Genomic DNA, 27037 nt, shown 5'->3' with positions numbered 1-27037 from the left:
CTTACACTGTGGATCTAAATAATTTTGTGAGTGTGCGTATATCGTCATTATTCCACCACTATTTTCGATTTATTGATAGGTCGGTGAGTGCTTCAACAAGTAAACAGGGTGCTGATAACCTTGTCGTTGAGGGCCCATAAGCTCCAAAAGCACACAGTCATCGATCTTGAGACTGTAGTATACATATATGCTCCAGACATCTATTGGCATTACGGTGAACCAGTTTTATCTATATCTGTAGCCTCAAACTTTATGTATGAATATTCACTAAAAGCTGTCTCACCCATATCTCAGATAACCATTTCCATTAGGGCCCAAAACACAATTTTGTAGCTCTGCACTACTCAGTTGTTATGTAGGGTGGACAACATAATTTAGCCTCTACATCATGTACGTGGTAATAATACTTTATAATCGGAGCTGTATCGGCAGTTTTATCTGAGCCGCAAGCCTATGGATGTGTTTAATAACTATGATGATAGCAGGGACCACGAAGTTGTGGAATAGGTCATAGTTGCATTGAGTGTGGTATGTTTAGGAATTTAGTATCTGTTCTTCATGCTGTGATTCTAGTTTCACATAAGTTACAAACTTTACAACTGTAAAGAAACTCTACTGTCACTAGCCTATACATGGAAATTTTGTGAATTAACATTAATAACAAATATAACCTTAAATATTAATTAATATTTCGTATAGTGGGTACATTACTATTTTGTAGGAAGTAGATTGTCGAGACTTGGTTAAAAAACAATTCAGTCTTGTGGGACTGGTGGTTTGTCTATAAATTTGATTTTCACAAACATCTATTTTTCTGAGAATTTTGTTTTTGTGCTTTAGGCCCTCATGGTTCACAGTGCCTCAGTCATTTAGAGACTGCAGTTACCATTGTACTTATTGTGGTTTCAGATAGTCAAGGTACGTGTAACTATACACACTTCACTGTTATTACACTAAAACATTATTTGAAGTCATTCACTTATAAAGGCATATCCTATTCTTTCATAAAAATAGATGATTATTTGTAACTACAAACAGGCAACGCTGTGTTTTTTGTTTATGAGCAGTCGTGGTGTAAATCCTTAAGACTACTTACTTACGAAAAGTGTCTGACATAATATCGGGTCGTAGCCATGACAAACTAGTCTTCATTTATACAGGGTCTAATAGAAAGTTGTAGCCTAATTTTCAGGACACATTTTCCACGCATGGAAGAATAAAATACGTCACATGAACGTGGATCCGGAACCGGTTGACTTCCATGTTAGAAATCATTTCCTACAATTCTTCATAGCACACGAATCATAGATAATACACAAGAAAAGAACGTACCAACATACTACTTGAAACTTCAGTTGTGAAAAAAATAAATAACTTACAAGAATGTTTGATAAACCACTGACTGCAGTGTATCTTCAAATTTCATCTACAAATGTTCATTGTGGATACTTGTTGTAACACGACAAATGTCACATCTCTAAACAATTTCCAGCCGAATCGTATTAAGCAAGTCTTGATGAATGGTGTGTTCCTGTTATCCGTTGTCGCAGCTCGCGACATCATTTCCCGGAAGCGGAGGAACAAACACTTTGTCATTAATGTACCCCGTTCACAGAAGTCCACTGGCGTCAAACCAAGTGGTTGTGGTGGGCAGGGTATTGTTCCACCACGTTCAGTCCAAGCAGGCACATTGCTACGCAGATACGCGACAAGTTCACGACATAAGCTTCTCTTAAAGCTTGCAACAATTCAAATTTGTAGGATTTAAATGACAGGCGTTTCCGTAATACCTATCACATTGTAACGCTAAGCATATTCAACTATAAGCTGGCACGTCTCGTTGATTTACCCGGACTACAAACCTAAGACTGCCGAAGTTGTTCAAAAATGGCTCTGAGCACTATGGGACTTAACTTCTGAGATCATCAGTCCCCTAGAACTTAGAACTACTTAAACCTAACTAACCTAAGGACATCACACACATCCATGCCCGGGGCAGGATTCGAACCTGCAACCGTAGTGGTCGCGCGGTTCCAGACTGTAGCGCCTAGAACCGCTCGGCCACTCCGGCCGGCGAACTTGTTCAATTGCTGCGTCCGAGACTGCTGGCAGATCCTGACCCAGAGACCTACATGATACGCTGTCAGTTCCGGTGAAACGATTGTACCTGTTAGTAACAGTTGTCTTAGAAGTGACTGCTTGCAATGTTTAGTCTTGAATTCTTTCTGAACTGTAGTAACGGATTTGGATTCATGAACTGCGCACTCACTGCACCCTTATGCGATTCCATGACTGTTGGAATAACTCATTCGCCGATTACTACCTATCGGGAATATCGGGAACTAACAGTGCTGAGTGGGAATAAAGGTTGGTATACGGCATTCATATTTTTTAATTTGAAATAAAAACATTTGCTGCTTCCTCCTTCACCTTATTAATCACAAAGTAGGCTATACGTTCGGATGGTTTTGATTTGTTGAGGAGTTTAATTTCGTACAGCAATCTTCGGCAGCATTCCTGGTCCTCCACGCTTCAACAACGATGTTTGGCGGAATATGTGCCGCTGCACCACACATGCCCCAAAACAGTCGGGCTTCTCTCCTACGCAGGTTTGCAGGAGAGCTTCTGTAAAGTTTGGAAGGTATGAGACGAGGTACTGGCAGAAGTGAAGCTGTGAGGACAGGGCGTGAGTCGTGATTGGGTAGCTCAGATGGTAGAGCAATTGCTCGCGAAAGGCAAAGGTCCCGAGTTGGAGTCTCGGTCCGGCACACAGTTTTAATCTACCAGGAAGTTTCATATCAGCGCGCACTCCGCTGCAGAGAAAAAATCTCATTCTGGTAACCGCCAAGCATGGCTACTCTGTAGTCGTGAAAGAGTTGACTGGGGAGTGGAATCGCGCCCTCTTGTCTTCAGTGTTGAGATTAGGTTCAGAGTGGATTGTGTATATAAGCGAGTGGTTCGTACACGTGTATGGCGTAGACCTGGTGAGCTGCCTAATCCAGAGTGCATTCGCCCACGACACACAGGTCCCATCCAGACTTCACACTGTGGTAGGCCATCAGTTACAACTCGCGGTCATATCTGGGGTCTCTGTAGGATAAACTAATCAGTGCCCGCTAAATTTCACGGGCTGTTATCCCGGTGCCACTGCTGTTTCCTTGACAGGAAGGTGATGTGCTTTTTTCAGGAGGACACCGCACCTTACATACGGCTGCTGCGATGGCGTGTTCATCGAGGTGTACAACTACCCTGGCCAGCAAGATCACGAGATCTCTCGTTAATTGAGTAAGTATGGAACATGATGAAGCGGGTACTTACTCGTTCTCCAGTGCCTGAAAGAACCATTGCCGAATTGCAACAAAAGGGCAAGATTGTTGTGACAGTCTATCGCAGGATGCCACTCGCGACCCTTATGCTCATTTTCGTGTGAGTATACACTCCTGCTGTGTCGCCAGAGAGGGGTACACGGTATATTGATGCCACTTTTTAGCCACCTTTTACTGAGCCATGTTTCATTTGGTCTGAATTTATTATCATCTACTGTTACAATGATGAACTACCTGCCATCTCACTTCTTAATTAAATTACCTTGTCCTTGTAGGTGTTGCATTTTTTTTATCCAGCACTATACTTCGGTGGAGCGTGAAGAGGTGTCGCGTAGATTAGGGTGGCACCATGACATACACTCATCAGTCAAAACATTATGAATACCAGCTTAACAGTGTACTAGTCTAGCTTTCGAACACAACAATACAGCGATTCTGCGTGGCTTCGATTCGTTGAGTCTTTGGTTCATTTCCGAAGGCACTCTCACCAGATGTCTATGAACAGGTCCGTCATTTCTCGCTACTGTGTGACGGTGGTTGTTGAGCCCGGAGCTGGTGCCCGTCTGCTTCCCAAATGTATTCCATTGGGTTCAGATCAGGCGAATTTTGTGACTAAGACATCAACGTGCATTCGCCATCATGCTCCTCAACCACTGTGTCACGATTATGGCCCTGTGACACGGACAGTTATCTTGCTGTAAGATGCCATCGTTGTTGGGGAAGACATCAAGCTTGAAGGAGTGCAGGTGATCCGCAATAATGTTCTAGTAGTCCACAGGTATCTTGGTGACTCGCGATGCATGCATCGAGAAACCGTTCGGCTGGATAATGGCATACCCGGACATCGGACCATCGACCTAGTGCAACAAGGAACGTGACTTATCCAACAAGGAAACATGTTTCAATTGATACACTGTCCGATCTCGGTGATCCCGTCCTCACTGTGACCGTAACTGACGACATCTTTGAGTCAGCATGACAGTCCGTAGGGGTAGTTTGTTGTGGAGCCCCGTTTTCAACAATGTACGCTGAACGACATGCTCCCAACTACTTGTGCTTGCACCAGCATTGCAGCACGTCGTCACATCTGCCACAGGTCGCAGTATATCCTACTTTACAGAGTGAGCAATCTTCCAATTTCCACGTTCTGTAATGAGATGTCAACGTCCAATGTTTTGCCTACTCGTGATTTCACCGACCCTTATCCTCTTTCCACAGATACTTACGAGGATACCACGCTAACAGCTGACCAGCTTCGCCGTTTCCGAAGTGTTCGTTCCAAGCCGAGAGGTCATAGTAATCTGCCCTTTGTCAGAATTGCTTATATCAATGGATTTCCACATTTTCGGCCCGGGTCGTCGCTAAAACGAATCCCCCATTTTTCTTTTCTGCGCCTGTACAAGAAATTGCTCAAATAACAACAAAGGACTGAGGATGTAAACAGTTCCGTCTCTTGCGTGCACATGCAGCGTGTCCCAGGATGTTGGTCAGTATTAATGGATATGACTGAAACGATGATTCGCAGCAAACATCAGTATTAAAATGGGCTCTAAAATGTATACCTTAAGAGTTATGAGCACTTGGTCATCTTCGATACCGTGTAACCGATCTCTTCTACTGCAAGCTCTTTGCTTTCCCTTTTATGGAAGGAGGTAGTATGGACCAAAATAAGAAAACAATGGCCAGTAAACATGGGCTCTAAAGGGCCGGCCGGCCGGTGTGGCCGTGCGGTTCTAGGCGCTTCAGTTTGGAACCGCGTGACCGCTACGGTCGCAGGTTCGAATCCTGACTCGGGCATGGATGTGTGTGATGTCCTTAGGTTAGTTAGGTTTAAGTAGTTCTAAGTTCTAGGGGACTGATGACCTCAGATGTTGAGTCCCATAGTGCTCAGAGCCATTTGAACCATTTTTTTCTAAAGGGCCTACCATAAGAGCTATGAGCATTTGTTTATCTCCGATATTGTGGAGCACATCTTTTCTCACAGCACTTAAGGTATGCATTTTAGACCCCACGGTTACTCGACAATTTTTTCTTGTCTTGGTCCATACTACCTCCTCCCAGAATATTGAAAGCATAGAGCTTGTAGTAGAACAGATTTGTTTCTTCCTGTCATATACCGCAATACTGTCGATTTCTCCTGGGACGTATGTGTGTTGCAGCTGAACGAACCTACGCGATGCAGCGTCTCACACTTGGTTCCGTTTTTGTACGTACATTTTTTCGTCGCAATTTATTTAGTCATCTCTGTGTCCAGCTGATCATGTACGTTCGCTGAAATGCTATTAAGTTTACATTTTCTGTTGTCTCAACGAATATATGGTTACATGCTAACCTTGTACGTAACTGACTTATTTCTTTAATCTAAAAATACATACAAATATACTAAATATAACTCAACTACATACAAATTTCTATCTTTTGAGAAATTCATTTATCGAGCGGGAGGATTTGTTAAACGGAAATGCTTTCAGTTTTTAAAATTGTTTTCTGTCCGGCAACTCTTTCAGTACAGTCGAATGTTTTTATGGCTCCATACTGTCGTTCTTCGTGTGAAAGAGTGAGGTTAAGTTGGGGATAAAAATAGGCTCTTTTTCTTCCTAGCGTTGTATTTATGAATGTTATTACTGTATTAGTTTCAAACTGTGACGTGTTCTTTATTACATATTTCATACGAGAATAAATGCACTGCGAGACTGTTACTGGTACGCCTAGTTTTCTTTATTAAACAACTGCCTCCAATAGGTTCGAGGTTGAATACCAGATATAATCCTTACTACATGTCTCTTCCCAATGTACAATTGTGTCTGAGTATGAAAATGATAACTAAATTGCTCCTGAAGAAATTTTGAATGCAATTTTCTAAAATACAGGGCGTATAAAAAAGAATCATCCGATTTAAAAAATCGTAACTATTACATTATTTCAGTTGTGCGTGAACAACGTACTGTTGGAAAGAGCAAACTGTCGAGTTTTACATGGTTCCCGCCAGGTAGCGAAAGTGTTCGCCCACTTCAGCTCTAGTAAATATGGTGTCGGGTCAACAGAAAGCGTTTTGTGTTCTACGTTCTGCTCAGTGTGGGTCAGTAATAACTGTTCAGCGAGACTTTTGTACTAGATATGGTCTGGATCTGCCTACAGCACAGAGCATTAGACAATGGCATGAACAATTCCGAGAAACAGGTTGTTTGTGTAAACGCAAACCCCCGGGCCATCCCCGAGTGTCTGACACAGACTTCGAACGCATCCGCCACAGTTTCACAAGGAGTCCGCAGAAATACGTTTGCAGTGCAGCTCGACATCCTCAGCATCCCCCGATGTCCGCCTGGCGTGTATTGCGTTGACGTTCACACATGAAAACATACAAAATTCAGCTAATGCAAGCTCTTCGTGAAGGTGACAAACAACAACGTGTGGAGTTCTGTAATTTCGTTCTTGGCAAGATGGCGGATGACAGTTTTCATCCACGTTTAGTGTTTAGTGACGAGACAACATCCCATTTAAATGGAAAGGTGAACCATCATAATGTGAGAATATGAGACATGGCATAACAGAAGCTTTGGAGGATGTAACTCACGACATGGTAGTTGCAGTAAGGGAACAATTTGAATACCGCATTGACGAATGCTGTGCATTAAACACCTATGAAAAGGTATGAGTTTTTGAGTTTCCCGTTCACCAAAAAACAAAATTCATTATATATGTTTATTAGTTACAGTAATATAGACGTGCCAAATCGGACGATTCTTTTTGATACACCCTATATCACAAGTTTCTGCTACTTTCAAAACAAAATTATACGATGGGCAAATGTTGCAGAACTTTGACTTTTGAAAAGTTATGTAATACGTGATTTCCAATTGAAGTTCTCCTCAAAATGCGATTCCATGAATTTTTAACATTCAGTTTTACACCTTCTATTTTCCCCATGTCCCGATGTTACTGAATATCATATATTCTGTCTGTCCAGAATTGAAAAAAAATGTATTTTTTTAAAGTTATCTGACAGACCATTTACTGAAAACGATTGAGTAGTTTTTTAATATTTCCTTCTGTTGCTGAATTTTTGTTAGACTTGATTACGACGCTTGTATCATCAGCAAGGAATACTCGTTTATCATAATAAGATGGAAATTTTATTTATTTATTTATTTATTTTTCTTCAAGATTTGGTTTGGTAATCTTGTGAAAGACCAGTAGGAATATTTTAAAATTTAGAATAACATTTATCATAAAAAACAACACGAGTTGTTTAAGCTCGCCCTTTGTTTCCCATCCCTTAAATATTAATTGTCGTTTCCAGTAATGTATGGGAACACTTTACTGGCGCTAATGAGAGACTGTATAGAGTTCAAGTGTCACGTGGAAGATTATAATTAATTTGATCGCAAGCGAGATATCTGTGCTACTCTCACAGACTGCTGAGACGCGGAAGATGTGGGACGCCTCACTAATTAGAACGCTAGGGAGTCTCAGTTCAGCCTAGCACGCAGTTTTTATCCGCTACTAATGGTTGATTTTAGAGCCCACTCCGCTACTGAGTAAACCTCATTTCATTAAGTTCTCGCGTTTCCTTTTTTTCTTCAGTAAAGCGCTAGACTTGTCAAGTTCCAACAGATATTTCCTCTAATTACCTCGACGTCGACGGGACGATGAAGACTGCATCCGTCCTCTGTTCTTTTTTTTTTTTTTTTTTTTTTTTAAGAAACTTCACTAATTCTTACTTTGGAGAAAGATGTAACTAGAATAGCTCGGCTTTACGGGTGACTGAGTTCTCTTATGTTACAGCTATAGCTTCTCCGATTTCGTCCCGTTGTACTGCTTGTATTTCTAAGTAAATTTCGCGCCATAAATAGAGAAACTATTTAAAAATTTCCGAAGAAAAGGAATGTAGAGAAGCGAGAAAAATATTTTTATGTCAAAGAATGGTTTTTGATGGCATGGTGATCCGCACATCAGTCAATATTGATTCCCGCCCACATCACCGCTTCAGCTTCCAGTGAGAGTGATCGTGCACAGAATTGGAGCTATTTGAAGCTCCGTGGCCTGGTCTCACCATATGTAAACGACTGTCATAAGGTTCAACACTTCGTTGTGTCTTGCCAAAGAACAAAGCGAGACACCGTTCTATGGTGTCGTGTTGGTAACGAGATACAAATGGGACCGTGTGCCCAGGGACCAACGTCTCGAACACACATGCGGATACTGGGTCGATATTCTGCGTCTTGCAGGCTGCAGGTACATTAGTACTACGAGGGTGTGCTGAAAAGTAATGCCTCTGAATTTCTTATGTGAAAACTCTTAAAGCTTTTTAAACAAAGTAAAAGTTATTAAAATTCTACATCTTTATTCTTCATGTCTACATATTTATTTCTCAATATAGCTACTCTGGCGGCGTACACATATCTCCCAACCAGAGACTAGTTTCTTGGGACCGTCATGTAGACTGTTTGACTTTGTTGGCGGTTCCACCACCTCACCTCCGCATGCACCTCTCCATAGGGTATGAAAGTGAAGATCTCGAATGTGTTCTTTAAGTTTAGGAAACAGATGAAAATCGGATGGGACCTAGTCGGGACTGCAGGAGGGTGATTGATGACAGTGAACGCAAGGCATCGGATCGTTGCAGATGTCGCAGCACTCGTGTGATATGCTGAAGGAGAGCGTGCTCCATGTGTGGACGAAAACTTCAAATTCTAAACTGGATTATAGTGCTTGGTGTCGCACGCACCAACATATTTAAGTTACACACCGCCATGTTACACGCTTCAGTTCGAAGCTCTCTAGCGGTAGAAGGCTGCAAATACGAGTAGACATGAAGATAAAGATGTGCAATGTTAATAACGTTTGTTTTATTGAAAAAGATTTAAGACTTTTCACACAAAAAGTTTGGAAGCATTGCTTCCCATCACGCCATCGTACATCGCTTACGATGACGGGCAATGAACGTCGGAGTGCAGCTGCAGCTTTAAGCCCTGTCTTGACCTTCCTCATATTCCTCCAGTTATTTGAAAAATAGTTTAAATGGAGATATTCTTTGTTTTGGATAATCAGTGATATTTACTGTGGCTAGCTATCCTACCTCTAGCTTGCCGTGTCTCAAATGCCATAAAATCCCATTTCGTAGGCAAAGAATCGTGTTGAATCTTGGCAAGTCCTGTGTTTAGATGAGTTAGGTGAGCGGGAGGAAAGCTTTCGCCTTCCTTGAGTAACACTGAGAGGTTGTACTATAGTAAACTAATAGCTATTTGAAACGTCCTGTCAGATTAAAACTGTATGCCAGACCCAGACTCGAAGTCGGGACCTTTGCCTTTCGCGGGAAAGGTAGTGGCGAAAGTAAAGCTACGAGGTCGGGTCGTGAGTCGTGCTTGGATAGCTCAGTCGCTAGGCGAAAGGCAAAGGTCCCGAGTTGGAGTCTCGGTCTGGCACAAAGTTGTTATCTGCCAGGAAGTTTCGTATCAGCGCACACTCCGCTGCATAATGATAATTTCATTTTGGTAATAGCTATTTCATTACAGTTTTCCATAAATTCGATGTTTGCAAGAAACGGTAAACGTATTAAGTAATCCCCAGTCATTCACATACATATATACACTTATTTGAGTTTAGTTATCCAATCCTCCATTCACGATGAAATAATTTAAGTGCAGGCTGGGTTTTTTAAAAGACATGTGTGGAATGAACCGCCGTAGTTTTTGGACGAGGTTGACTTCTCCACTACTGAAATGGTTGGTTGTGATGACGTAATTCGAGGCTAATTTTACAGCTTTCTATGATCAAAATATTTTGATGTTAAATAGACAGAACACGAATTCAAATGAATTAGTAAGAATATTGTTGCCTTTCGTGTGGAAACTACGGTTTTTATTCGGATAAAGTGTTTATCTAGGTATGCTAAATGGAGAGCAATTACGAGAAATACAAAAAGGTATTAATTGTGGACTGTGTTTCCTTTAAGAGCCACTGATTAAATTCTCGGCCTCAAGATTGTGAGCTAACGTGTATGTTACTGTTAACGCAAAGGATATGATGTCCCTAGCTACGCAGTGCGTTATACTGTTGCATTATTACAGTAGTCCTGTTGTGTATCGTAGTGATACGGTTCGATACTAAGTTGATTAAATACGACTGTGATTTTTCTCTCGATAGCAGGAAAAATTACATCGACTCCCATTAATAATTAAAGGCTCGCTGCAACATTTTCCTAAATGTGCAAATGGCGTCAATTAATTCTGAATCACGTTTTTGACAGAAGAATTTTACTAAACGTAAAAATCTTCATAAACTCGCTGACGATACAGAATGTATTAATTTTGTTTCGAAAAGATTATTGAAGCTTTTGCTGGCAGAACAACGTTAATTAGATTATCGGCAGCATTTTGCATCGGTCGAGAACCTTTAATACCGAGTTCCAAATTGTCAAATGTTACCCATATTGAGTTATAGACGGAAAGCTCCGTTTTGCTTACATGTTAACGCCATGCAACAACATTTTCACCGAGCGAGGTGGCGCAGTGGTAGCACGCTGGACTCGCATTCGGGAGGACGACGGTTCCATCCCGCGTCCGACCATCCTGATTTAGGTTTTCCGTGATTTCCCTAATTCGCTCCAGGCAAACGCTGGGATGGTTCCTTTCAAAGGGCACGGCTGACTTCCTTCCCTAATCCGATGAGACCGATGACCTCGCTGTCTGGTCTCTTCCCCCCAAAACAACCCAACCCAACCCAACATTTTTAGTACCACCATGAGCAAATTAAGTTTAACCTCGAATAATTTGGCCACATTTCTGAACATAACACACCTTCTCGTCTAAGCTCTGCACATTGATGACATATGCAGATATACACGTGTCGCTGTACTCGCATTTACAGAAAAAAACGTACCTTTGAGCAATACTGGAGGTAGCAGGTACTCGATCTGTAACGCGTTCTATAGTTACCTTCCATTTTAACAGTTCTGTTGTGTATTCTCATGATGTGCTGGCTCAAATGGCTCTGAGCACTATGGGACTCAACTGCTGTGGTCATCAGTCCCCTAGAACTTAGAACTACTTAAACCTAACTAACCTAAGGACATCACACACATCCATGCCCGAGGCAGGATTCGAACCTGCGACCGTAGCAGTCGCACGGTTCAGGACTGCGCGCCTAGAACCGCAAGACCACCGCGGCCGGCCTCATGATGCGCTCCCAGCAGGAAAAAATTGTCAACGACTAGCAATATTACTACCCCCCGCTGCGATATAATCATTAACGTATTCATAGGGTCAATTAAAAATTAATACTCGTTGCGCCAGAACTATTTTACCAAACACAAGACTCTAAAAAATACGTCTGGCCACACAGAATAGAATATCTCTGTCCCCCAAAACTATTGCAGCTTTGCCCACAGAACAACGTAAAATGAAGTGACAAAAGTCGTGGGATTTCTGTATGTACTTGTACATAACCAGTTAGCGATTGTATCGCCTACACAAGGTATAAAAGGGCAATACATTGGCGGAGCTGTCATTTGTATTCAATTGATTGGTGTTAAAAGGTTTCCAGCGTCATTGCGGCCGCACGACGGTAATTAACAGATTCTGAACGCGGAATGGTAGTTGGAGGAAGACGCATGGGGCATTCCATTTTGGAAGTCGTTAGGGAATTCGATATTCCGCGATCCACAGCGTCACGAGTATGCCGAGAACACCACATTTCAGGAATTAAATCTCACCACGGACAACGCAGTGACCGGCGGCCTTCAATTGACGACCGAGAACAGCAGTGTTTGCATAGAGTTGGCAGTGCTAAGAGAAGCAGAACTGCATGAAATAACCGCAGAAATCAATGTGAGACGAACGACGAACATATCCGTTAGAACAGTGAGTTGAAATTTGGCATTAATGAGCTATGGCAGCAGACGACCGACGCGAATGCCGTTGCTAACAGCACGACATCGACTGCAGCGCCTCTCCTGGGCTCCGAACCATATCGGTTGGACCCTAGGCGAGAGGAAAACAGTGGCCCGGTCAGATGAGTCTCGCTTTCAGTTGGTAAGAACTGATGTTAAGGTTCGAGTGTGGCGCAAACACCACGAAGCCATGGACCAAGTTGTCAAACCGCACTGTGGAAACTGGGGGTGGCTCCACATGGTATGGGCTGCGTTTACATGGAATGGACTGGATCCTCTAGTCCAACTAAACCGATCATTGACTTAAAATGGTTATTTTCTGATACTTACAGACCATTTGCAGCCATTCATGGAGTTCTTGTTCAAAAACAAAGATTTCATGTCACCGGGCCACAATTTCTCGCCACTGGTCTGAAGAACATTGAGGACAATTCGTGTGAATGATTTGGGTATCCAGATCACGTGACATGAATGCGATCGTACGATTTATGGGACATAATCGAGAGGTCAGTTCGTGCACGACGTCCTCCCCAGGCAAAACTTTCCCAGTTATGGACGGTTCTAGAAGCAGAATGGCTCAGTATTTGTGGAGAGAACTTTCATCGACTTGTTGAGTCCATGCCACGTGGAAATGCTGCACTACACCGGGAAAACGGTGGTCTGACAATGCGTTAGGAGGTATCCCAGGACGTTCGTCACCTGATTGGAAATGGGAGACTATTAGCTGGAGTTTAACCAGTTGGCGAACCTTATCAAGTCAGTTTCCCCCTTGTTAAGTACCGTTTGTTTAGGTTGACAGAGCTGCAGACATTAAAATTCATTATTATTTTACGTTAAACCCGTAGCAGACGATTTTTGGTAATAATCACACTGCGCACTACGGCCTAGAGCCTGAATACTTGTGCCCAGTGAGACTGGGACTTAATCCAGAAATTTACATTTCAAATGCTTTTGTACTAATTTAGATAATGTTTCATAGTGAAGTCATTGGCTGCTCGTGACGACACATTTGCAATTACCTCTAAAACGGCTGGTTTACTGACACACATTCACTGGGACGTCTTTGCTTCTGTAATCGTATAATTTCATTGGTGGTAGTTTTAGCTTTTAATTATGATATCGCTGTAGAAAAATCATGACATCTCGACGAAAGTAATACTCATCGTGGTCCTGCGAGAAATCTGCAGATGTCCTGCTGTGGGAAAGCTGTGTCGAGGCGGGGCTGAAGCCAGAGATTTTTGTTTCCGTGAGCATTGTTTACATGTTGACCACTGCTGGGCGCCTACTTGTTGTGCAGCTACTAACGACGGATTCCACGCCGAACTAAACTGATAGCCCTAATCTCTGTTGAAGAAATTGCCTTGAATCTTTATTTATATCGACTCCTTTCTCAAAAACTGCCAGAATCGTTGACTCTACAGGTATTTTCTTGATCGAGGCAGTGCTCTGCTGTCGCTGATCTGTTTTTCTGCCTCAGATGAACACCCACATAACCAGAGTACGATGGAGCCCGGCGCCTCTAGGGGACGGAGCTGGAGACCTTCAGGTGTAAATGGGAGGACAGCCATAGATAAGTAGTCAGATGACGATGATGAGTATGATACTTGTATAAGCCTAATGTTTTTCAACACTGGCTTCTCGCTGTAAAATCTAGACCATTTCACGGTACTACGGGCTATACGTTTGGAAAATCCAAATCGTGGCATATTTGGTAAAATTGTGAGCTGCCTGCGTGTACAGGGTGATCCATTGATAGTGACCGGGCCAAATATCTCACTAAATAAGCATCAAACGAAAAAACTACAAAGAACGAAACTCGTCTAGCTTGAAGGGGGAAACCAGATGGCGCTATGGTTGGCCCGCTAGATGGCGTTGCCATAGGTCAAACGGATATCGACTGCGTTTTTTTAAAAAATAGGAACCCCAATTTTTTATTATATATTCGTGTAGTACGTAAAGAAATATGAATGTTTTAGTTGGACCACTTTTTTCGCTTTGTGATAGATGGCACTATAATAGTCACAAACGTATAAGTACGTGGTATCACGTAACATTCCGCCAGTGCGGACGGTATTTGCTTCGTGTTAAAATGGATCGTTTACCAATTGCGGAAATGATGTATGGCTATTGTGATCAAAATGCCCAACGGGCGTGTGCAATGTATGCTGCTCAGTATCCTGGACTACATCATCCAAGTGTCCGGACTGTTCGCCGGATAGTTACGTTATTTAAGGAAACAGGAAGTGTTCAGCCACACGTGCAACGTCAACCACGACCTGCAAAAAATGATGATGCCCAAGTAGGTGTTTTAGCTGCTGTCGCGGCTAATCCGCACACCAGTAGCAGACAAATTGCGCGAGAATCGGGAATCTCAAGAACGTCGGTGTTGAGAATGCTACATCAACATCGATTGCCCCAGGAATTGCATGGCGACGACTTTGAACGTCGTGTACAGTTCTGCCGCTGGGCACAAGAGAAATTACGGGACGATGACAGATTTTTTGCACGCGTTCTATTCAGCGACGAAGCGTCATTCACCAACAGCGGTAACGTAAACCGGCGTAATATGCACTATTGGCCAACGGAAAATCCACGATGGCTGCGACAAGTGGAACATTAGCGACCTTGGCGGTTTAATGTATGGTGCGGCATTATGGGAGAGAGGATAATTGGCCCCCCTTTTATCGATGGCAATCTAAATGGTGCAATGTATGCTGATTTCCTACGTAATATTCTACAAGATGTTTCACTGCATGACAGAATGGCGATGTACTTCCAACATGATGGATGTCCGGCACATAGCTCGCGTGCGGATGAAGCGGTATTGAATAGCATATTTCATGACAGGTGGATTGGTCTTCGAAACACCATATCATGGCCCGCACGTTCACCGGATCTGACGTCCCCGGATTTCTTTCTGTGGGGAAAGTTGAAGGATATTTGCTATCGTGATCCACCGTAAACTGACAACATGTGTCAGCGCATTGTCAATGCATGTGCGAACATCACGGAAGGCGAACTACTCGCTGTTGAGAGGAATGTCGTTACACGTATTGCCAAATGCACTGAAGTTGACGGACATCATTTTGAGCATTTATTGCATTAATGTGGTATTTACAGGTAATCACGCTGTAACAGCATGGGTTTTCAGAAATGATAAGTTCACAAAGGTACATGTATCACATTGGAACAACCGAAATAAAAGGTTCAAACGTACCTACGTTCTGTATTTTAATTTAAGAAACCTATCTGTTACCAACTGTTCGGCTAAAATTGTGAGCCATATGTTTGTGACTATTACAGCGCCATCTATCACAAAGCGAAAAAAGTGGTCCAACTAAAACATTCATATTTCATTACGTACTACAATGAATATGTAATAAAAATGGGGTTTCCTATTTAAGAAAACGCAGTTGATATCTGTTTGACCTATGGCAGCGCCATCTAGCGGGCCAACCATGACGCCATCTGGTTCCCCCTTCAAGCTAGACAAGTTTCGTTCTTTGAAGTTTTTTCGTATGACGCTTATTTCGTGAGATATTTGGCCCGGTCACGATCAATGGACCACCCTGTATATAGAATGAAAACAAGAGACACTCACCGGTCCTGACGAGCTTGAAGGTGACGGCGTTGTGCGCCTTGAGCGCCTCGTTGAGCGCGGGGTGCGTCAGCTCGCGCAGCGACGCCTCGCCCCCACCCGCCATCGCGATGCTATCCTTGTGCCGTTTCGTCTTTCTCTTCTCTTTCTTCGTCTGCTGCGTCTTGTTCTTCGGTCGCTGCTCTTGTGGTTGCGGTGGTGGCGGTGGTTGTTGTTGCTTGTGGCCCGGTCCGGTTGACTCCGTCCCAGGATCTGTGAACAACAGGATATTTTTTTTAAATGACGGGACGCTATCGCTTATTAGCACTGGCTATTGCTGTCGACCAGGTCGCGCAGTTTTGCCGATCCTGAGGAAGATCTTATCATATCACTGCAACTGCTTTCGGGAGTGGTGTCTCAGATGTGAACATCAACTAATGTGGTGGTATGAACGAAATAAGGCAGTCGGAGTGACCGAAACTGAACTAATAACCGAATGTAACGAATACAGTTAGTGTCCTTCACATTTATTCATTCATTCGTTCCCTCCTCCGTGTTACCATAGATAACAAAAAATGGCCGGCCGGAGTGGCCGTGCGGTTCTGGGCGCTACAGTCTGGAACCGAGCGACCGCTACGGTCACAGGTTCGAATCCTGCCACGGGGATGGATGTGTGTGATGTCCTTAGGTTAGTTAGGTTTAATTAGTTCTGAGTTCAAGGGGACTGATGACCTCAGAAGTTAAGTCGCATAGTGCTCAGAGCCATTTAAACCATTTGGACAAAAAATGAGTCAAATGGCTCTGAGCACTATGGGACTTAACTTCTGAGGTCATCAGTGCCCTAGAACTTAGAACTACTTAAACCTAACTAACCTAAGGACATCACACACATCAATGCCCGAGGCAGGATTCGAACCTTCGACCGTAGCGGTCGCGTGGTTCTAGACTGTAGCGCCTAGAACCGCTCGGCCACCTCGGCCGGCACCAGCGATAACATGTAACTGTTACCATTTGTACTGAAAAAGCAGGACATACGAGAGACGTACACAGTGAGGTTGCAAAAGTCATGGGATAGCGATATGCACATGTACAGATGGCGGCAGTATCGCATAAACGAGGTATAAGAAGGCAGAGCGTTGGCGGAGCTGTCATTTGTACTCAGGTGATTCATGTGAAAACGTTTCCGACAGACAAGCAACACTGCATGAAATAATCGCAGAAATCGCAGAGGTACGATGAACGTATCCGTAAGAGCAGTACGGTGAAATTTGGTGTTAATGAGCTATGGCAGCATACGATCAACGCGAATACCTTAGCTAACAGTGCGACATCGCCTGCGCCGCCTCTACTGGTCTCGTGATCATATCGGTTGGAACCACGACGACTGGAAAACCGAGGCCTAGTCAAGTGAGTTCCGATTTCAGTTGGTAAGAGCTCATGGTAGGGTTCGAGTGTGGCGCAGACTCCACGAAGCCATGGACCCAAGTTGTCAAGAAGGCACTGTGCAAGCTGGTCGTGGCTCCATAATAGTGTGGGTCATATTTAAATGGAATGGTCTGGATCCTCTGGTACAACTGAACAGATCATTGATTGGCTGCTTTGAGACAGTTTGTAGCCATTCATGGGCTTCATGGCTCTGAGCACTATGGGACTTAACATCTGAGGTCATCAGTCCCCTAGAACTTAGAACTACTTAAACCTAACTAACCTAAGGACATCACACACATTCACGCCCGAGGCGGGATTCGAACCTGCGACCGTAGCGGTCGCGCGGTTCCGGACTGTAGCACCTAGAACCGCTCAGCCACACCGGCCGGCATGGCCTTCATGTTCCCAAACAGCGCTGTAATTTTCATGCATCACAATGCGCTATGTCACCGGGCAACAGTTGGTCGTGACTGCTTTGAAGAACATTCTGCACAGTTCGAGTGAATGATTTGACCACCCAGATCACCCGACTTGAACCTCATCGAACAAATATGGGACATAATCGTGAAGTCAGTTCGCGCACAAAACCCTGTAAAGGCAACACTTTCGCAATTATGAAGGGCAATAGAGGCAGAATGGCTCAATATTTCTGCAGGGTACTTCCAACAAAATGTTGAGTCGATTCCACGTCGAGTTGCAGCACTACTTCTTCTTCTTCTTCTTCTTCTTCTTCTTCTTCTATGTGATCACGCCCAGTTGCACTACGCCGGGTAAAAGGATGTCCGACACGATATTAGAAGGCATCCCATGACTTTTGTCACGTCAGTGTATGTATCCTACAGTATCAAAGCAGAATAATGAGATTCCGTAATGGTTCACCCACCCGGCGTCTTCTAAAGATGTCCTTATCCCTGCGCAGACGTTGCGGAGAGGTCGTCAGTCCGCTGCTCTTGAGGTGAAGTGTAAGAAGCTAATTAGGTGGATCTTAATCGTGCTGCTCACTACACAAACTGTACCGTACAGTACCCAACTGACTTACAAGGCAGCATTCCTATGTGTCAATAAACAATCTTGGTGAAACTTGACGAGTGTGTGGAGGGGGTAAAATAGTGGAATACTTTTATTGGTCCCAATTTCAGTTTTAAGGGGTAAAACACACCCCAGAAGGTAATTTAACATGTTAGGTTTAGAGCGAATATCTTCGACACGATGATATATAGAAAACATTTTCCATATAAAAATTGATGTGTAATTAGTTTTCTTGAAAATTGTATAATCAACTTTCGTAATAATATGAAATTTTGCAAAATATCCCACCACCATCAGTTAATTTTAGAAAATGAAGACTTTTGCTACAACATAAATTAAAGAAACATTCAAATCACATACATCCCTTTGTAATAAAGTTGGTTTCTGAAATAACATTTTTGGAAAATAAGTTGTACACATTGTACTGTCCGAGTATTTATAACATGTAAACGTAAACTCCGTCCACAGGCCCTGGCGGACCCAGCGGTATCGACAGACCCCCGTGTCATCCTCAGACCACAGGTGCCATCGGAAGCGGATACGGAGGGGCATATGGTCAGCACACCGCTCTCCCGGTCGTATGCCAGTTTCCGAGCCGAGAGCCGCTACATCTCAATCAAGTAGCTCCTCAGTTTTCCTCACAAGGGCTGAGTGCACCCTGCTTGCCAACAGCGCTCGGCAGACCGGATGGTCACCCATCCAAGTGCTAGCCCAGCCAGACGGTGATACGACGGGAGCCGGTGTTACCACTGCGACAAGGCCAGGTTTCTTTTCCATTTTTTAGTTCACCGTTTCACACAAGTGTATTTTGTTAATTGAAAATAATAAATAACTTATTATTATGATAGAAAATAATTAGAATAATGATAATCTGTAAGGAAACACTTAAAACATTGCTTTTTTACACCATGTGCATAAAATGAACGAAATTTCTTCAGGACGGAGAAAACAATGTAAAACAAACTTCAGCAGAATTTCAAATGATCACGGGTGATCCTCTGAATATCCCGATTTGTATCAGGCATATTTCAGTATATTGGTAAGCCTTGGCGAAGAGAACTGATTATGTACTAGTGATAGCATTTTGATTGGTTGGTTGGTTGGTTTGTGAGGTGGAAGGGACCAGACTGCTACGGTCATCGGTCCCAGCATTTTGATTATATTGTTTCTCATGTGGAGATTGATATCATAATCACTCAACAGAACTATATCTAAAAATCTTCTCACAAAGCTCTTCAAACAGTGAAAGCTGCATACGCCCCACGGCTCTACCTGTGCCGTCGAGACCGTTGGGATTACCAAATGAACGAGTTCCTTCTCCTCAAGTACGATGTTCTAAACCGTTCTTTCGCACTGACCACCGCAAAATTCTAGCAATAATACTGGTATTTCTCCCTCACTGGGGAAGAAAAAATCTTTCAAATATCTTTTAACCTGGTCAGACGATTCTTAACCAGATTTCGAGGTGTCACAAGGATATTTGGGGCTTCAAAAAGAACTTCTCAAATTCGCGTTTCAAAATCACTATTAGTTACTTTTAAAACTGTGAAAAGGCGTGCGGTCAACGTGAAAAAATCCGTTTTGACCATCGTACCCGAGGACAAGAAACATATGGTGGTCCCAAAGGCCTCCATAGCACAACTACAGCCGTGGAAAGGATATGGCTTTGGAAGAACTTTATTCAAAGAATTTCAGATCTACTTCTATTGAATGGTTATGATGTCGATCTCAACCTGAGAAACAGTACAATCAAGCTGCAGTCACTTGCACATAATCAATTCTCTTCGCCAAGGTTTACCAATGTGCTGAAACATGCCTGATCCAAATCAGGATATTCAGAGGATCACCCATAACAATTTGAAATCCTGCTGAATTTTGTTTTACGTTGGCTTCTCCGTCGTGTATATTACCTGAAGAAATTCTGTTATTCTACGTGCATGGTGTAAGAATTTTTTTAAGAATTTCCTTACAATTTATCATTACTGTAATTATTTTCTATCATAATAATGGGTTACTTATTATTTTCAACTAACAAAACACACATAAGTGAAACGATGAACTAAAAAACTAAATACCCTGAATGTAAAACTTGAATTAACAATTTGAAACATAAAACAAATATAAGTAAAATAATTAATTACAATAGTTATTAATTATTAGATATTTTCCTTAGGTACGTTGCAAATACTCTGACAGCACATCGTGTACAGCTTGTTTTCTAAAAATTGCATTTCAGAAACCAACTTCATTACACAGAGATGTATGTGGTTTGAACGCTTCTTTAATTTATGTTGTTACAAAAGTTTTCGTTTTCTAAGATTAATCAATGGTGGCAGGGTATCTTGCCAAATTTCAAATTATTTCGATAGCTGATTATACAGTTTTCAAGAACATTAATTAGATACTAACTTTTATGTGCAGAATGTTTTTTATATACCATCGTGTCGAAGATATTCATTCTAAACCTAAAATGCGAAATTACGTTCTGGGGTGTGTTTCACCTGAAAAAAAGGTATTGCACTATTTTTGCTCCCCTACACATCCGCCAAGTTTATCACGATCGTTTACTGACACTTGGGAATGTTCCCTTATTAATCAGCCCAAATCATTTCGCTCGACTCGCACTTTTGGTGGGAGCCAAAGATGCACCAAGTGCTTCATGTAAATATTGTTATTCTAATGTTAATAAAAATGATTACATAAAGAAGAATTCTGAAGTAATTAGATGATACCGTAGTATTGAGACTATATTCAGCATGCTGGAAAAAATGTTAAAGCGTTTTATAAAATGTTGATAAATGAAAATTAGAGATTTAGTATGCTGGTTCATGTTGCGGCAGCCGGGCAAATTATCCTCCTCATAAACTGGAGCAATTTCTCACGGAACTGGTTCCCATTGTACTATGTATCTACCTCTCTCTGCACTTCTTAAGTCACTCAGCAGCTAATGCAGTCTCAACCAAGCTGTCGAGTGAAGCTTGGTGGAACGTTAAACATCCTTTCCCGTGTGAGGTTTCCAAAACTGGAATGTCTGTACAGTCAACAGATAATTTTGAAATAACTTGTGCTTGGAAAAAAGGAACAAAAATGAACAAAAGCCAACGACCTCTCAATAGTAGTTTTATCATTGATATTCTATCTCAATCTATTCCGGAAATTAATTTATACAGTTTTTGAGTTCTCTGAACACTATCTGAAAATATTACCAAAACAGTTAATTAACACATGTAATACATCAGCAAATACTCATTTTAATTAATTAACGAATCATGAACGTGTTGTTGCCTAAGGAAGTAGTCCTTCAAACTAGCTTTTTAAGCATTTTATTACAACTGGAGCAAATCATTTTTGTTCATTATCATTACAATTTCTAATTTCTATAACTCAACACTCTAGTACGAAGTATAAAAAGAACTTTAAAGGCTGTGGTACATTATGAAGCAGTTCATTTACACTACAAAATCTTAACACTAAAATTTTATTCAATGTTTTTCTGCTGGAATTGTACATAATCAGTCCTATAATCGCATTGAAATTATGATTTAATACATTTCTATGCATTTCCAACGTGAAGTCGGGACAAGACAGCAACTTGGATAATATAAATTCTTTATCGTAATTCCGTCACAGTTGCGCTTTATTATGTTGGCGACAAGTTTCGAACTACCGCGTTCTTTTTTCAACCAAAGCCTATTAGCACTAATACTGTTCGGACAGGTGACAATTCATGCGTTCACAATGTAGATCTATTCTTGAAGTGTAACTGAACGAACTACTTTTCTACTGGGATTGTGCGAGAGCAGTCCGTAATCACATTGCAGAACCATTGTTTCACACTATCATCTCGTCGTAGAGATGTTCTCTTCTACATCTACATCCATACTCCGCAAGCCACCTGACGGTGTGTGGCGGAGGGTACTTTGTGTACCTCTATCGGTTCTCCCTTCTATTCCAGTCTCGTATTGTCCGTGGAAAGAAAGATTGTCGGTATGCCTCTGTGTGGGCTCTAATCTCTCTGATTTTTTCCTCATGATCTCTTCGCGAGATATACGTAGGAGGGAGTAATATACTGCTTGACTCCTCGGTGAAGGTATGTTCCCGAAATTTCAACAAAAGCACGTACCGAGTTACTGAGCGTCTCTCCTGCAAAGTCTTCCACTGGAGTTTATCTATCATCTCCGTAACGCTTTCGCGATTACTAAATGATCCTGTAACGACGCGCGTTGCTCTCCGTTGGATCTTCTCTATCTCTTCTATCAACCCATCTGGTACGGATCCCACACTGCTGAGCAATATTCAAGCAATGGCTGAACAAGTGTACTGTAACCTACTTCCTTTGTTCTCGGATTGCATTTCCTTAGGATTCTTCCAATGAATCTCAGTCTGGCATCTGCTTTACCGACGATCAACTTTATATGATCATTCCATTTTAAATCACTCCTAATGCCTACTCCCAGATATTTTATGGAATTAACTACTTCCAGTTGCTGACCTGCTATATTGTAGCTAAATGATAAAGGATCTTTCTTTCTATGTGTTCGCAGCACACTATACTTGTCTACATCGATATTCAATTGCCATTCCCTGCACCATGCGTCAACTCGTTGCATCCTCCTGCATTTCAGTACAATTTTCCATTGTTAGAACCTCTAGATATACTACAGCATCATCCGCAAAAAGCCTCAGTGAACTCCCGATGTTATCCACAAGGTCATTTATGTATATTGTGAATAGTAACGGTCCTACGACACTCCCCTGCGGCACACCTGAAATCACTCTTACTTCGGAAGACTCCTCTCCATGGAGAATCACATGCTGCGTTCTGTTATCTAGGAGCTCTTCAATCCAATCACACAATTGGTCTGATAGTCCATATGCTCTTACTATGTTCATTAAACGACTGTGGGGAACTGTATCGACTGCCTTGTGGAAGTCAAGAAATACGGCATCCAACTGGGAACCCGTGTCTATGGCCCTCTGAGTCTCGTGGACGAATAGCGTGAGCTGGGTTTCACACGATCGTCTTTTTCGAAACCCATGCTGATTCCTACAGAGTAAATTTCTAGTCTCCAGAGAAGTCATTATACTCGAACATAATACGTGTTCCAAAATTCTACAACAAATCGACGTTACAGATATAGGTCTATAGTTCTGCACATCTGTTCGACGTTCCTTCTTGAAAACGGGGATGACCTGAACCCTTTTCCAATCCTTTGGAACGCTGCGCTCTTATAGAGACCTACGGTACACCGCTGCAAGAAGGGGAGCAAGTTCCTTCGCGTACTCTGTGTAAAATCGAACTGGTATCCCATCAGGTCCAGCGGCCTTTCCCCTTTTGAGCGATTTTAATTGTTTCCCTATCCATCTGTCGTCTATTTCGATATCTACCATTTTGTCATCTGTGAGACAATCTAGAGAAGGAACTACAGTGCTGTCTTCCTCTGTTTTTGTAAAACACTACACTTAAACTGTTTATAAGGGCTTTACACATATGCCTCTGACTTTCTTCTTTCAGCAAATGTTACACTTAACCCCTTTTCATAGTTGTGCAGACGAAGGATTTCTTTAACTCATACAGCTAGTGGGGACTTGCGTAGTTGTGCCAGCGGCAGCGACTCTGCATGTAACTGCGTCATCTGTAGTGTTAGCTTACGTTGCATGACAGACAGCCCTATGTTACAGCCAGTGATAATTCTGTCGCTCTCCTCTTATGTCCAACGATAGCATAGAGAATTTGTACATAATTACATGCAGAACTCGAAAGCTAACATCAACTAGTAGCTTAAATTACATACGTTTTAACAATACTCATTGCTCATCGAGAGTTCCATAAATATGTGTTATGTCATAGAAATCATTACAACGTATTTCAGTTATTTAGTTCACAACTACAATATGAAATCGTTGTTTAAATGTTTGTTGTACTTCTGAGTTTAAGGCACGTAGCGTGGTCGGAGTATGCCTGTGTATCAGCGAACATCTGACGCTAATGGCTTTGGCTCCATGAGTCATGGGTGTACACTGGTCTGCCTTCTCATCCCGTCTGCTTTAAATTCGTCTTAACGGCCTGCCACATTGCCTGCTTCACGTTACGCAGTGTCACTTGGCTGCTCCAGTCATCTCATGCGTGAAGATAAAATGTTAATATTTGTATCTAATTACATAAACTTTACCATAAATACAGAATGTCACATTTAGCTGTGACTCAGTTTTACAGGATTTTTTACACGTAGCCTGTATATATTTTACTTTGACATTAGCAGGTAGTCTTGCGAATTACGTAGACGCGCAAAAATTATTCATAGCTATTTTGAAATAACACTTCGGTCTGTAAGTTAAATAATTTCTGACGGTATGCTTTCATAAGGTGATAAAAAATAAAAGTCAGTTACCAATATAATATGTTGTTGCTTTCACTCGACAGTTAGAGGTTCATTCTTATTGCTGTAGTGTTACCTGTGGTATAGATTCATTTTCTCAAACCTATGACGTAATTATTTTATTACTTTTATTTCAGAAATCACGGAACAGTGTTTGTGAATCAATGTGTTTTTACGTCTGTACATAGATCAACGTCTCAGAATATCCCCCTTCGCTATGTTATTGACTCAACTGCAATAACATGTTTTCGTAAGAAAAACGCGATACATCTCGTGAGGGTAAGAAGGTATTCAGTCGCCGAGTAAATCTTTTGGGTCATTTAAATGTGACCTTTATTAAATGTACGACTTACCGTACATTTACTGCACATGGTGGCATTCTTATCAATGTCTTTTATGTACTATATCTTGTCTCACTTACGGCAATTGTACTGCTAAGCTGTATCTCGTAGTTACCACCTGTATATACCTTCTCCCTAACACTTCGTTAATCATTGGTAGAAACCACATCGCCTTGTTCCCAACATTTCCAGAAAAGTCTCAAGTTTTATAGTGGGCAGTCGGATATTAGGTGGTAGAACAACTGAAGGTCGTAGCAGGTTGTTTATCACTCATGGTAGTGTGGGTCATGGAATTCGTAAGGCTCCTCTCTATTCCCGGTGACGTGCATATAATAGAACGCTTGGCTGCGTTTATGTATTTGAACATATCAGCAGCATAATCAGCGTCATCGAGAAGTTCGTGTATTTTGTTATCAAGATCTGTTAGCGTACATAATAGCTCCTGCAATCGATCTTTGGAATATTCATAATCTTCAATGGCAGTTGCGTCATTAAAGTTGTGTACTTCATTCAAAATACGTGTAGTATTAGCTCTTGCTCTAACCCGTACTCTTTTTCAAGCTTTGTAACGGATAGTTGCTATCGGCGTTTTCCGTGGCAGACATCGTGAAGCGATCGCAATCGTCTAAGCGGATCAAGATAGTACGTAGTTTGATAAACAACCAACAGATGAGAGCACCAGTCATAAACAGTCTACAGGCGTAGCGTAAAATTTGATAATCCGTTGGAATGCCAGTCGAACAGCTACAGTAGCAGTATAGAGGGGCAATAATGTAATTAGTTGCCTTTATAAATGGCACTACAAAATATGTGGCATGATAATTAAGTTGAACTTAACTGTGTATGCAGGTGGTTGCCGTCGGAGAGTTTGTTTCGTGGCGTGACAAATCAGTGCAGCGAGCTGCTCGTGGTACTGCCGCATGAAGTACGTTAAAAATCGTGTTGCCACAGGAGCAATCGTGGAAATATCCCCGGTTTTCAGCACCAGTTTCTTATGTCATGAATCACAGAAGTAAGCAGCGATCTGCAGTCTTAACGCAACACTCTATGTAACAGTCACAGGACAACCATATGACAAAGAGCTTATAACATGTTATGTCTCACAAAGAGTATCATTAATCAGAGATATAGATATTCCGACGAATTCAGTTACCAACACTGACACAATGTTAGTGTACTGACTTACATTATTTGCAACATAAGTACACTGACCTCAATCGGCGTCTGAACTGCTCACTCTGTTTGAATTATATTTGTTTAGTCATTACTAAGTAATTCTACGTTAGTAATGGTAGTGTTCATTTCACGTTGTCCCATGAGTACTAAATCAAGTGTGAGAGCTTCTTCGAAGAATTTTGCACAGCATAGAAACCATACTTACAGGTGTGTGAAACTCCAGAATTTATTTAATTTATAAAAAAAAAAATGAAAGAACTGTTACATTTTAAACTTAAAATTCAGAAAACACTCAAATTTTATAGTTAAATATCTCAATTTTTACCACAGTTTTTAATAGATTTGGAAAATTCTATAGTTTCATACACCTGGAAGTACGGCTTGTATGCTGTGCAAAATTCATCGAAGTATCTCTCTTGCTTATGAAGAAAAGTGTACCTATAGCAACAAATGCAGCCAACAGTAAGTGAAAAAATTGTGAAAGTTCACATTAAAAATATTTTACTATGTTTTTGAACTTCAACTGCTATGAGTGTGAATCCTGAATCCTTCCTGGTCCTGCTGACAAAGTTTTATGAATTTCTTTGTAAAAGTATAGACAGTAGAAATTTAAATTTCTTGTTGTGCCTCTCCTGCTCCATGTCGTCCCGTTTGACGTCCCACCCCCCTTAATGCCTTGAAGCTACTGTTAACGTCACGTTGCCCTGCTTATAGCTCCTGATTAAATTCTTTTTTAACTTCCCTACTCCCCTTTTCAATTTGTCTTTAAATCTCTCTTTCCCTGCTAATAATAATCTTAACATAGACATCAGTGATTGATCCTAATTTTGGGTCTGATCTGCAACACTACCCTTCTTATTTGCCATCCTTCCAGGTAAAAAAAAAAAATT

At 41.8% G+C, this 27037-nt stretch overlaps 1 protein-coding gene across 1 annotated transcript in view; it reads right to left on the bottom strand.

Annotated features, from left to right (window-relative positions):
- The window catches only part of LOC124556418, a 169403-nt gene that overhangs the window by 21935 nt on the left and 120431 nt on the right, over positions 1-27037 (bottom strand). Inside the window, exon 2 of the mRNA XM_047130376.1 lies at positions 15818-16066. Coding sequence (XP_046986332.1) covers positions 15818-16066 — 249 coding nt within the window. The remainder of the gene's footprint in view (positions 1-15817; positions 16067-27037) is intronic.

Source organism: Schistocerca americana, chromosome X (genome assembly GCF_021461395.2).
Source record: "Schistocerca americana isolate TAMUIC-IGC-003095 chromosome X, iqSchAmer2.1, whole genome shotgun sequence".
NCBI classification, from domain to species: domain Eukaryota; kingdom Metazoa; phylum Arthropoda; class Insecta; order Orthoptera; family Acrididae; genus Schistocerca; species Schistocerca americana.
The sequence above is the reverse complement of the archived record's forward strand: the minus strand, read 5'-3'. Positions and strand labels throughout refer to the sequence as shown.